At 39.7% G+C, this 13,219-nt stretch overlaps 1 protein-coding gene across 4 annotated transcripts in view; it reads right to left on the reverse strand.

Annotated features, from left to right (window-relative positions):
* Window positions 1-13,219, reverse strand: part of LOC146479004 (E3 ubiquitin-protein ligase rnf213-alpha-like) — a 102,653-nt gene that overhangs the window by 32,090 nt on the left and 57,344 nt on the right. For all 4 annotated transcript variants that reach the window (XM_085111197.1, XM_085111198.1, XM_085111196.1 and 1 more), the window contains 18 exons: window positions 12,761-12,927; window positions 12,328-12,550; window positions 10,783-11,138; window positions 9,862-10,020; window positions 9,605-9,752; window positions 9,390-9,478; window positions 7,441-7,576; window positions 7,249-7,356; window positions 6,904-6,989; window positions 6,309-6,494; window positions 5,851-5,986; window positions 5,369-5,584; window positions 5,073-5,209; window positions 4,331-4,848; window positions 3,140-3,607; window positions 2,533-2,702; window positions 2,101-2,307; window positions 460-674 (listed from right to left, as the gene is read on the reverse strand). In XM_085111197.1, coding sequence (XP_084967323.1) covers window positions 460-674; window positions 2,101-2,307; window positions 2,533-2,702; window positions 3,140-3,607; window positions 4,331-4,848; window positions 5,073-5,209; window positions 5,369-5,584; window positions 5,851-5,986; window positions 6,309-6,494; window positions 6,904-6,989; window positions 7,249-7,356; window positions 7,441-7,576; window positions 9,390-9,478; window positions 9,605-9,752; window positions 9,862-10,020; window positions 10,783-11,138; window positions 12,328-12,550; window positions 12,761-12,927 — 3,725 coding nt within the window. The remainder of the gene's footprint in view (window positions 1-459; window positions 675-2,100; window positions 2,308-2,532; window positions 2,703-3,139; window positions 3,608-4,330; window positions 4,849-5,072; window positions 5,210-5,368; window positions 5,585-5,850; window positions 5,987-6,308; window positions 6,495-6,903; window positions 6,990-7,248; window positions 7,357-7,440; window positions 7,577-9,389; window positions 9,479-9,604; window positions 9,753-9,861; window positions 10,021-10,782; window positions 11,139-12,327; window positions 12,551-12,760; window positions 12,928-13,219) is intronic.

Here is a 13,219-nt window from a genome sequence, read left to right on the forward strand (position 1 = left end):
GTATGGCGGAGGTTTCAAGAATTCGATTCTCGTCAAGCAGCATTCGGTTACTGTATAGCTATACCAAAGTCTGCAAGCGTTCAAGCCTTTGAAGTAATATATCAAACACGAGCTGAGGAAGCGTTAATCCGAGAGATATATGTGGGTTAAAACAACAAAGCGCAGTTGTCGAGTGTTTAATTACGCTTCTCAAACCATTAATAATTCTTGGAGAATTGAAAACAAAAGTTGCCAAATTTTATGATAATTAAGATCACATTTCCAAACGTCCTTCATGGCAATGAATTCTTTTGTTTTCTTTTCATGAATTATTAATGAGTATGAGAATTTAAAGTCCACCAAGCTTTCGTTCTTACTCTTGACAAACTGACAGAAGTGTCATAATAAAAGTTGCTTATCAGTGAATTCTGATTGTGGTATCTCCGTGATTGATAAAACGGTGACTTCATTTTACTTTACCTGCAGCGATGAAGCAATGTCTTGGCTTTCTCTCCGTAATTAGAAATCTCCTCGGTAACAGCCTGAAACCTCTCTTTTCTCATCATGTCGTCAACTGCTTGTCTAATAGACAGCACTCGATCACACCATGTTCGACGGTTGTCTGGACGCAGTAAGACTTTCTCAGGTAGATTCAATTCCTCGAGACAAACTTGCAATGCAACAGTGTCTAGGAGCTGGTTGACAAAAAGGTAGTGATAACAGTTATGTTTACTTCAATGTCAAGTTAAATGTATTCAAGGATCATTCGTATTAAGTACATAAGTTACATCTTTAAGGTTAGTAGTCAGGAAACCCATACTTTCAAAAAGTATCATTCATCTTATTAGTTCAGTTCCTTTGAATTGCAGTTATTTACACAAACGAAACAAAACACGAATTTAATTAGTAATGCATGTTCTTAGTTGTGGCGCAGTCCTTTGCCCGAGGGAACAAAAGAACCACCAAATTAATTAACCAAATTAATCAGTAACCCCCTCCCCCCCCCCCCACCCCCCAAAAAAAAGGAGAAGAAGAATACCATATCAAGTGTCAGTAGGGCCTTCCACAAGTTCCTCGGCAACTTTTTGGCAACTTCTCGTTTTTCGAGCAACTTTTTACGCTTCGAGCAACATTTTGCATCCTGAGCAATTTCTAGTTTTCTACAAGTCACGCTCACTTTTCCCAAACTGAACAATTAGGGTCAAGAGGCGACTTACAGAAACATGCGTTAAGAATAGTAAGCAATTCTACATACATTGCCCATACTGGCCCTATTTTTAAGGAACTTAAACTCTTAAAATTTCATGATATCCATTCGTTTCAATTAGGTACTTTTATGTTTTCATTCAAGAACTCTACACTCCCTTCCAAATTCAATAACTTTTTTTTACTGAATAGTCAAATCCATAATTATAATTATACTAGGAATGCTCAGTCCTTCCGCTTGCCACTGCGCAGAACGAACACCAGGAAGTGTTCAATTTACTTTCAAGGTCCAAACTTTTATAATTCGCTAAATTCTGACATAACTAGTTCTCCTTCCTCCGCTTCTTTTAAAAGAAAGCTTAAAGATTTTCTTCTCTCTAGGTATTACCTTCTGTAAGGCTGTATTTCTCAACTAACTTACTTAATATGTGTGTGCGTGTGTGTGTGTACGTGTGCGCGGTCAAAGTTAATTATCATAAGTCCATATTGTAATTCTAATATAAGATAGCTATTTTTCAAAAGTGAGGAAGCCTGACTTTATAAGCCTCGTGGTTTCTTTGAGGTTTTCTCGCCATTTATTTTCTTTCGTCAATTTTCATCATTTTTTTTCCATCTGTAATTGTTGTATATGGCAAAATAAATATTGTATTGTATTGTATTGACTTCCGTCTACCCTCTAATTCCCACACCCATTAGTAGGGTAAACCTTCGTCGATTTACATTCACTTTTTAACGATTCGTTTCTATTTTACTTGCGTTGCCATACGCCGAGGGACGTGTCTACGCGCAAAAATTGATTTTGGTCTTTTAAGTGAGTTGGACGGTCTCCGATGAGTCGCATTAACATTATTATCTTTTCATCGGCACAAGTAAGCCGACCAACTTAAAAAAAAAACTGGCTTACTCTTAACTTACCACTTCACTTTCTTTCGCTGTAAACACTTCTTTCAATCTTGGCACAACATTAGGCTGGGCTTGCACAAGTTTTGAAAAGCACCTTAATCGTGACTGGATCCTACTGTGTGCCACATGAATTAGTGCAATATCAAACAACTCGTTTTCATCTTCGTCTTCTTCGACCCCAAGTTCTCTTGCTGAGGAGAGAATGGCTTCGCATACAAGCTGCAAAAACGAAGAATAGACTAAGGTTACCAAACTTTATTAGCGGCACTATGATCACAAAACTACTATTTCTGATTTTCTTCATTAATTTTACTTATTGTTAAGTTTCTTGGACAAACACATTCGGAAAGAAAATTATTAATTTATTACTGCTCCAAGCAAATTAGGGAGAGTATAATAAGTGTAACCTTGTTAGTTAGGGTCAAACAATGATTAAGTAGAAACCTCGTGTTCGCTTGCGCTTGAAGGCTTGTACATCATGTGGACAAAGTCCGATAGATAGGCTAACATCATTGAGAAGTGTTGATGACGTAATTCACCGAAAAGGGGTCCTATCTCCGAGTTGTCAATCAAATTTCGTAAAGACTCCACAACCGTAGTAGCACTGGACTGGGCTGAAATATTAAGAGTAAGTTGAACTTGAGGATTAATTTAACAGTATTGACTGATAGTTCTTTTAGGAGATTTTAACTAACAATGAGTTATGACAAGAAATTTGACTGAACATACAACTTCAGACTATGATATCGATGACAGAGCTTTTATTCGCAAGAACTATCCATTCCAAAGTTTGCTCAATTAAACCTAGGCGTTATGCGTTAAAACACACTTCATAATTTGTAATAATGTCTACCTCAGAGAATGCAATGGGCCACCTTTTTTTCTAGATCAATTGATGGCTTTACCGGTCAGCTAGGAATATACAGTAACTTTTAAAACCAAAGAGTCAGACGTATGAACAATAAGCAAGGGGTCGCCATATAATCCGTATCTCAACTTCAATGTAATTACTATGGTCTACTTATCCATAACGAAAAGAGTCACCAATTACCTGCCACGCTGAATGCGTCTTTCAAAAGTTTCTCCATGCGTTGCTTGATAAGGAACGAAAACGGAAGCTTGCACTGAAAGACGTGACCTCCAGCACCAGATCCAAGAACTTGCACACGCTCACGAACAGAATTTGTGACAGGTGAAATCATCTTGCTGTAACTTAGCTCCGAAATGTTAGGGTTTGCTAAGATATTCAGCCAGAACGTAGAAACCCAACCATTGCCGTTGTTCATCAAATCCAAATTGCTGTCTCTGTCAGCCAAAGCTATGATCTCAGCTAGGATGGGAACAACTGCAGCGTAAACTCTTTTCCAAAGTGCCTTCCTAAAGGTACCCCACTCCTGCACACCTGTACCTGACAGAGCTTCCGAATACAGCCATTCGTTTGCGCTGATAGCATTGTTTTCACGTTCCTTCAAAAGGTAATACGTTCTCTGGGTCAAGACGCTGGCAAATGACATCTCGTCTTAAAAAAGAACAGAAACGTTTACTCATGTAACGTGCCCAACCTATTAAAACCCAATTTAATGACCTAGTTCCCACGAGTCTCCTGTAGCTTAGTAGTAGAACGACCGAACCAGCAATCGGACAATAGACAGGACGATAGATACAACTCCTGCTAAGAGAACTAGAGTTTTCTTGTTGCGGTTTGCCAGTTTCACTAACTGAAAATAGATACACCATTTATATACCAGGTTAGACATATACCATCACATTTATTCCATTTCACATATTCCGCAGATCGACGTTCAAATCATAGCATTGTCCAGGATGTTTGTCCCAGAAACATACATTAACGGCCTCAGCTCTCACGATCATGTAGCTCAGTGATAGAGCATCCGAATTAGTAATCAAAAGGTCATGGGTTCAATTCCCCTTGGGTGAACTCAGATTTTCTTTTTCTGAGTATGCCTCTGTCACTGACCGAAAAAAATACATCTATATGTTACTAGCTGTAGGTGGAAGGCATACTGTAGTCACTTCAAACTTCCATAAATTCGCCGGCATGTTTGTTGCCATTTCTCAAGCGCTTTCAATTATCCTGTAAAGCTTGGAAAAAAGAAATTCACTACTTCGCAAATAATCCACCTAGAAGACGACATAGCTGGAAGAGATTTGTTTAAACAAAAACAAGCCTAGAAAAATTTTGTATGCAACAGTATGCAGGTCCTTTGTTGTTTCAACTAACCTTCGAAACCTTCACAATCCTCAGGTAACAACTTTAAAAGAATTTCTATCCTCTGGGTAGATCGTTCAGGTGTTCCAGCTTCGTTGTCGACTCTACAAGCAGCGGCTTGCACACAGTTGCGCAAGAGGTTCACAGACAGCATCTGTTCGCTGTCAGTCATGTCTATTTGCCTTTCACTTCCGCTTCCAAATAAACCACTGATTGGTCTGTCAGTAAGCTGCTCGATGGAAGGGGTGTGTTTACCAGGTGGACGAAGTTCGTCGATGTGAGTTGACATCCACTTTCCACCTTGAAAGCCGACAAAGTTACGACATCCACCAGCAACTCTAGGCAGCTGCACCACCAGGGCAATGTGAACTGGTTCAATTGTGGAAAGATTGAGCAGTTCTGGCGCGTTCCTTCTTTCCTCCATCAGAATATGTCTTGCACCCGCAATCAGATTGAAATTGTCATCTCCTGAATCACACTGGACAACTAGGATGCCAGGACAATCGCCTCCAAGGTGCTCAAAAAACGTTCTGCCAAACAAAATACGGCAAAAATTGATGTAGTACACAATGCTCTGTTTGTGGTTTGCTACATGATTTGGTTCCAAAAAAGGATAAAAAAAAAAGTTAGATCTTCATGACAGAGGTTCATAACAACCAGAGTCTAACCTGGAATTCGTACCATGAAAAAACTTCACTCATAACTAATCCTCCCGATAAGATGCTGGTGCACACGAACAAAAAAATCGTTTTACCTGACTGATGATCTGAATTGCTGTTCTGTCTGGAACTGTTGCAGAGTCATGAAATCCACAGTTGACCGAAGGAAACCCGTTTGGTCACATAAATCAGCTAGATCTTTTTTAGCCAGCAGCCGTGAATGAGTGGTAATCTAATTAACAGTGAGACAAGTTGTTAATAGTTAGGCTATTACCGCACACACACTAATCCTCCTCCCCCCCCCCCCCCCCCCCCATATGAGGCATAAGGCAACTAGACTAAACGGCTCTGTGAACTAAGAAAAGCAAACATAAAAGATAGTTATACTTACCTGTATGAACAATCCTTCTTTTCTCTTCTTGTCAAGATGAAATTCGTCGAAAGTAAGGACATGTCTCATGAACGCTGCCAAACTAGAATGCCGTTGCTTGTGAAAGTAGATGTCCCAGATCTCGCGGGATTCATGTTTTAAGCCACTGGCTGGAAGACGAGCAATGGCGTCAGGAGTGGCCATCTCCAGAAGCATGTTCTTACATCTTCGCCCCACCTTTGCAAATGAAAATAAAGCTGAGTTGAGCTGTTGCCTTAGGCATCACATTTAAAAATTGATCACGCTTGTTTACACCCAAATAATAGCACCGAGATTTTAAGTGAAACTAGAACGTTTTTCCATTAAGAAAGGTTTGACTTCGTTAATATGGGAGGCGATAAAGTCTAATGACTGTGTATGAGCTGTCCCTGGTGTCTTCAAGTCTTCAGGTCTCCTAGACACTTCTCCGAGTCTACCGTAATACGTGATTGTTGTTCGCTTACCTTATGTTCCCAAGGATCATCTGGGCCATTATGTGAGGCATCACCCTCTTCTTCAAGGTCGTTACACACTTGCATGACGATGGAAGGAATGGTATCTTCGTGAAACCCAACGAAAGCGTCTCCAATAGAAAAATTTCTGAGAAAAGGATCAAACAGAACGCATTTTACCCAAAGATTACGAAAGGTGCCGTCATTTGTGACGGATGGATTAAGACATGAGGTAAACATTCTCTACTTCTTAAATACCGAGGGGAATATAAATGGCATTTTCAAACAGTGATCGAACCACAATAAGTCTTGTGAGACAGGAAAAGAACTTGAAAAATTCGACCCGGCCTTTTAAGTTGCAATTCATTCCTAGAAGAACCATTTATATAAAATCTGCACTGTTATTTGGTTAAATTTTCCAAAACAGTTCTACTGATATAAATTACACCCGGCTAGAATGTTCTTCTTACCTACTGTGCTTTGTTAGACCAGTCACTTCAGCAAAGTCATCAGCCCAGATCCGTGTTTTCTCCACCAACTCCATCTGGTCTCCAGTTAAACTTGTTGATGTGACTAAGAAGTGTTTTTCCAGACGGTTTATCAAAGGGATGGGAAAACTGTTGTAAACCACGTCCTTCTCAGCGATTACTATCAATCTTCAGAAGAAACATGCTAAGTTAGCGAAAAACGCTCAAAAGAAATGTAAGGAAAAATGGGTTGTTTACTCAAATGACTAGTTTGGCCATCCAAAGAACTAAATGTAATAGGGATACTTTAGGACCTCATATTTATCCCACCCACGGAATTACTGACTGGAATCGAGAAAGACCAGAGTAACTTTCTCTCATACATTTCCCGGTTGTGACCCGGATTACCAGTTAAGGCTTCTTTGTGAATGCGATTGAATTTTGATTCCATCACTAAAATATCTCCAATTACGAATAGTATCTTATTTTCCTCCTCTGTTTAGATTAGAGATGCTGCTAGCGAACAAAGTAAATGTCACAAAGGCACAATGATTTTATATCTAATCGCAAAATTACAAAACAAAAACTCTTCTTTTACTTGAAATCATCATGGACACGGCATTTGACGCGGTGGGTACCGAGTCCAAGATCCACATACTTCTGTCCTCCAAGGTACACATAGTACTGCAAAATAAAGAACAGTTAAGCAGGCGATATACAGTAACTGGTTTTTTTTTTTGCGCTTTTCTAAATTCCTCACTCCAAAGACAATTCGAATGCCCCACGAGTAGAACGCGTCAGAACCGCGTGATTTCACTTGAACGGTTTCTTTGGAGAATCAAAAAAAATTTTCACTTCCTTTAAGAAAATTGACGATGAAGACCTTTAACACAAAACATTACTTAAAAGGTACTCTAAACAAGTAAAAACAGCAGCTGCATACCTGATTGAGAGCGTCATACAGACTCTCGTAGAGACTTTCCAAGTTCAACAAAATCACTGTTCTTCCGGTTTCCATGCAAACTTTGATTCGGTTGATGTTGCGACAGATCTAAAGGTATCGTGCAAATGAAAATAGGGTTTTAGAGCCGGGTAATAAATAACGATCCGCAGGGAATTTGTACCCTTAGTTTACCTGTGTGTATTCCTGGTCATTTGGGAAGCTACTTCCAAAAATCACCACTGCATCATCTGATGTCTTTAAGAGATGCTGCTGCATGATTCTTAATGCTGCATAATTTTCCGTCAGGATCAATAGATAGCGGTTCTCGCTGAAGAAAGTAAGAGATCCCATCAAATAAAGGAACAAGATGCCCCCCTAATGGCATTTACATGGAATGCTTAATATAGCCCCATTTATTCCCCATTGAATGCTTCGCAGATTTTTAAAAACTATCCTCCCTTCGCAATTGAAATAATTGAATGGTTTTATTCTGAGAGACTGCGTGATATTTTATCGTACGGTTGTGTTACTGGGAATCATATCGGAAATAACTGTGCGATAACGTCATAACCCCCGCTTGAACTGGTCTGGTTTCCTTCGAGTTCAATTATTCCATCTGCTTGTAAAAGCGTAGTTTCTTCGCTGTGAACTTTCCCAATTTCCACCGTTTAAACTGCCGAGTACTACTTGGAAGTTGTTATTTCGATTTACCGTTTGAAAAACGTTTGCTTTCTTTGACGTCACACAGGAAGTGATGTGTGGGTCCCCTCTCTCGTGATATGTGCCTAAATATCGATTTTGATTGGGCCGCTTCTGTTGAAGACAATCAGAACAATACATCCCTACTAGGGGAGGACATATTTTAATGCATAAATTAATGTGCAGATTTGTGGCTACGACGAAGAAGATACTCGACCCAAACCTAGACACGGCCTGCCCTGCGGGCATTCCGCGTAATTAGCACTGAACACATCACTATCATTATTGATAATAAGCCCGGGGTATCCAATCGATGGAAACCGATGATCGGAAATTCAACCGATCAATCGATATCAATCGATAAAATTAGTTAATTGGTATCGATTGGTATCGGCCAATCGATGATCAATCGATAATCACACAAAAACCGTTCATCGATTGCTATCGCTTGGCTCAGCAACCTTGAACAGACATCACGCACGCTACCTGTCCGATCATCCGCCATTTTTAGGAAGCCCTGGGGACGAAATTGGTAAAACAAATTCCGACCCAGAATATACCAAACACCAAAACTAAAATGGCTCTTCGCTTACTACTATGATGAAAAAAAGGAACGTCTTTTTTATCTTTTGCTGCATATTTTATTTCTGTTAGACACAATTGGCGCCTTCATAGATTTTTTAGTTTGTATGTATGTGATATGCGATCAGTCTTTGTTTTAGGCACGATTAAGTTCGTTGTTGTAAAGCTAGGTATTGCTGCTTTATTTATTATTTTCTACAACTTATGCTGCTGTTGTTGGCAATTTCATTGTTTGCAAAAGTACAACTTCTATTACCAGAATTTTTCTGTGAAGGCACGATGCAACCACTTTCCGTTTTTTGAAGTCTACAGATTGGCCCATGGAACAAACTTTTAATTTGTCAAAAACAAAACGGATTCCTGTGGACGGGGCATTAACGTTAAAGAGAAAGACGAGAGTATTGTTCTCCTGCTAACATTAAAATGAAATGTGTTTATAATTACTGCGTACAAAGTTGTGTTTTTTATGAGTCGATCCCGGTTCCGTCAATCGATACCAATTTATCTATTGATTGGTAAACACACGAATCTTTGCCATCGATTGGTCATCGATTATCAATATCAATCGATTAATTGATATCAATTGGTATCGATTGATATCGATTGTCATCGATTATCGATTCCATCGATTGGATACCCTGGGTAACAAGTTAAACGAGTTGTATATTACACTTCATTGGTTTCTAAATGGTTTTCGTAACAGTGCTCATCCTTTATAGGTCAGTTATCACGCGTAGGGTAGATTAGGCAAGGACTGATAAAAGGTATCCAAAATCGTAAAATTTGATCCAAATTAAGGTGATTAATCCGAATGACTTTATCCTCTTTTCCCAGAGAAAAAAAAAAGTTGGGAACATTACCTAAAATTAGTTCGGTCCGCCACATCTTCCCGATTAAGACTTGCTTCGATTAGCCTTATGGCTGTAGAGGCTTCTACGTCTTCATCATCCTAATAGGAAAAGAGATGTAAAATATCCATGGTTGGCTTAATACTGAATTGTAATATAAGCAGTAGAACAAAATATCACTTGTCTCCCAATTAGCCCTTTTTTAAAACAAAATAGCCTGTACTCACATCAGCGTCCTGGAAGTAGCGTTTGAACATGTCCACGGGTGTTTGTTCAGTTAGCCCACCAAAATTCCTTCTGATGGCGTGTTCCAGCTGATGCCAAGGAGGTCTTTGACCACTTTTAGCAGCAATGGCATACACCATCTTGATAAGGCTTTTATGAAAGGCACACAAATGGCATAATGTCGCAACTGGATTTTAAGAATGTCCGGGTATAACAAAAAAAGTTAATAAAATAAAGAAATACCTGCATGGTTTCTCACCTGTAAAAGTCACGGAGGCCAAAAAATTCTTCTTTGCCACATTTTTGTAAAGTTTCAAAGTTTTTTTGTTCCCTGTAAAGCTGTGCGTATCCTTTTGCCAGTGGAGGTATCAGAGACTGAATAAGGTGTTTTACCTGTTTGTCAGTTGAGCAAATCCCCCTTGAAAATCAACATAAATGTTTTAGTCGGAACGAATGCTGAAATAAAATCTGCTAGTGGGATCTAACCATTAGAGATCAATGTTCAATTATGATACCTAAAACAATAATCGAAAACAGATATCCCTGACATAAATATAAACAGCGACGCAAAGAGTTAATCAGTAAACAGGTAAACGTAAAGTTGCACTACCATCCTAAGCTGCCCACATAACGCAGTTTCTGTAGCATGAAGCAACTTCGAGTACTGCCACTCCCTCCTGGATGGGATGCTAGCCTATCGCAGGGTGACCCCTTACGATAGGGACCTTAAATAGAGACGACGAAAACGGAACTTGTAAAGTTTTTGTCGTGTAGCCGAACTATCCGGCCAGTAGCTAACGTCGCAGAGGTGGTTTTAAAATTCAGAAAGAAAAAGGAAAATTAACCACCATGCATTCACCATCTACAGAAAACTTTGATTGTGTTCATTTCATGTTATTGTTTTGCAGAGAACGGCAAAGAAATGTACTATAGTATACAACGCACGTACAGAGCCAGTCTTTTGTTAATTAAACCTGTTGTTTTCTGACGTTCTCATTGCCGTCTTCGTCATCGCTGCTTAAGGTCCCTAATATGTTGCTGGTACTCATTAGCAACTAGGTGAAAAGAGACAATGCAGGCCAAAGTATTGTGCCTCAGGAAACAACAGTAATAATCGACGTATAGAGCATAATTTATGAGTACTGAAACGGAATTGAACTCTTGAGCTGTGCTTTCTTACAATGCACTGTCTACCAGCTCTCCTACATCCGGTACCCCACGAGACAACATGATACCACGGTTCATCTTGGCCGGATCTAGAGCCCAGTTTGAGATCCCAACGAAAGCTACACGTTGTGGTTTTTCATCAGTCTCGATGACATCATCAGCAGACGTTACGCCATCCTCCAGTAGTGGATGTAGCGTCTTGAGAGGCATAAGGGGTGAGTCCTCAGCAAGGCCAACCTCATCAAGGACCACAACTGAGACGAACCTGTCCGGGTTTTTCCCTTCTTGCAGTTTGCTGCACTGGCGGAAGGTTGACACGATACCATCAGGAGTTGAAAGAGGACTGCACTGATAGGACGCCATGTGGACCTGCAGCTCAAAGGACTTCAATTACTTACACTCCTTACGAAAATGGATTTTATTTCGACCAAATAAAAGCTTTTATGTCTCTCTTCCGGGTGCCTTCTCTATTAGGTTTGTCACAGGGGACAGGGGTGAGTTAGTTGTGAGACAATGGCTCATGGTTCCTCGTTTGAACCTTGGATCTTTACTAAAACAGATCACCATCGTATGATTATCACGAGACTCCCCGGACAATAACCTTTTCGCAACATCACGAGGCTTTTGGCCAAATGTTCATTCACAGTAAAAATACTTAGCCTCGCTTTCATAGTTCAGCAAAGACCCTTTATAAGAGGGCGTATCCATTAGTTCGCCCTCGCCTTAAACTTCAGATTTCAAGAAAATCAAGCAATCAACCCACCCCCATCCCCGTCTTCCGCCCGTCTAATTATTGTATTTAATTGTGTAGTTTGCCTTTTTTCTGGCCCTCACCTTTGCTAGAGCTTTTAATACCTTATTGTTACCTCACCGTTTGTCAGATATTAGTTAAAGTTTTGTACTTTTCAATTAAAAGCGGCCATTAACAATGGCCAAATTTTTATCCCAAAACAAAGTCAGTTTGTGTTATGTTTTAAGGTTTTACTAAAGCGCTCTCGCAAACAAGCTTGGCTGTTGGCAATCAAAATTGATCTCTTTAAATGTTGCTCGCAACCGCAGAGAGGAGACATAGAAAGCGTTTAACAAAAATGACGTCTGGCTCAAAAAGGAAGAAGGTAAGCTTACGTTAAGGCGCTATGTAAAAGCAACATTCATCTAAGAATTGACATTCAAAATATTTGATCCAAAAGTTTTCTGTTTAAATTTGATGGATTTAGCTGAGCTTATTAGGGTTATCAATTTATGGAATAATCTGCCGCGGTGCATCGTGGAAGCCGAGATCTTCCAGTTATATAAATCCAGGCAAAAATTGCACTTGATAGTCAAAGTATTTTGCAAATTTTAAACTATTGTTAATTTTCAAGTTTTCGCTAAGGAGTTGGGATGACCTCTAAACTTCCTTTTCTCTTTCCTACTTCCTTCTTTTTTAATTTTTAGATCCCTGTATATTAATGTTATATTTGCATCTAAAACAAAGCATGTTATGCAATAAAAAATATCTGGGGAAAATTGTTTTGTCTCACTGCCATTATCTCAAAGAACACTTTTGCCTTCCCACCTGCTTAAAGGTTCTGAAAAGCTCAGATCTAGCAGAATCGCCTTGCATGTTATCGGCCACAACAGTCTTGGCCAGTGATTTTGAACTTCCTGGTTTACCAACGACAAACAGCGGAATCCTGAGCTCAATGCACACCACCATCATGAACACATTCTCACTTAAAGCTGTGTTTCGTGCAATGTTCGGACCAAGTACCAACTCGTTCAGCACTGCTTGCTGGCAGCTGACAACCAAGGAAATGACAGGTACAACATGTTAAGAAAACTTAAGTGAGATAATGTCAACTGCAAATACACTTGTTCCAAATTGGAACGAACAGTAATTAAATAGCCAGGATTGTTCGTCGAACCGGTGTATATCAAAAAATCATTTTGAGGTAGAACGAAAAAACACCAAAACAAGAAGAATGTGTTCGTAAAGAAAGCTAACTAACCTGGTGATCTCACGGAGAATTTGTTTTTCTCCACCAGGAAGTAAACATGGAGATTTGAAGCTCTGTGCCACCGCTCTTCGATAATCCTCGCGCCTGTCTTGCAGCTTAGCATGATAACAGACGCCAATGGCGAGTACCAATGCACGTGTGATGGGATCAATTGGTTCCTGGAAAGAAAATCACACAGGGAGGGTTATTTAATTCTATATGAGCCGTACGTTGTATATAGTTACTCTCTCCTTCTAACACAGGATGGAACTTTGTCGGTAGGTAAAGAAGATAATATGCAAGGCAACTTTTCAATGACAAGCTGTAGTCTGGACTGTTTCGCTGTTTCCAGAATTCGGCTTTTGATATTTACCACTCGAAAAAATTTCTTGTACCGATAAGAGTAACTTCCTGAGGCTTATTAAATTAACTGTAGCTCCTATGTTGCGTAAAAGTCAGTAAAGGGACACT

Source organism: Pavona decussata, unplaced genomic scaffold (genome assembly GCF_977016875.1).
Source record: "Pavona decussata unplaced genomic scaffold, jaPavDecu1.1 SCAFFOLD_61, whole genome shotgun sequence".
NCBI classification, from domain to species: Eukaryota; Metazoa; Cnidaria; class Anthozoa; order Scleractinia; family Agariciidae; genus Pavona; species Pavona decussata.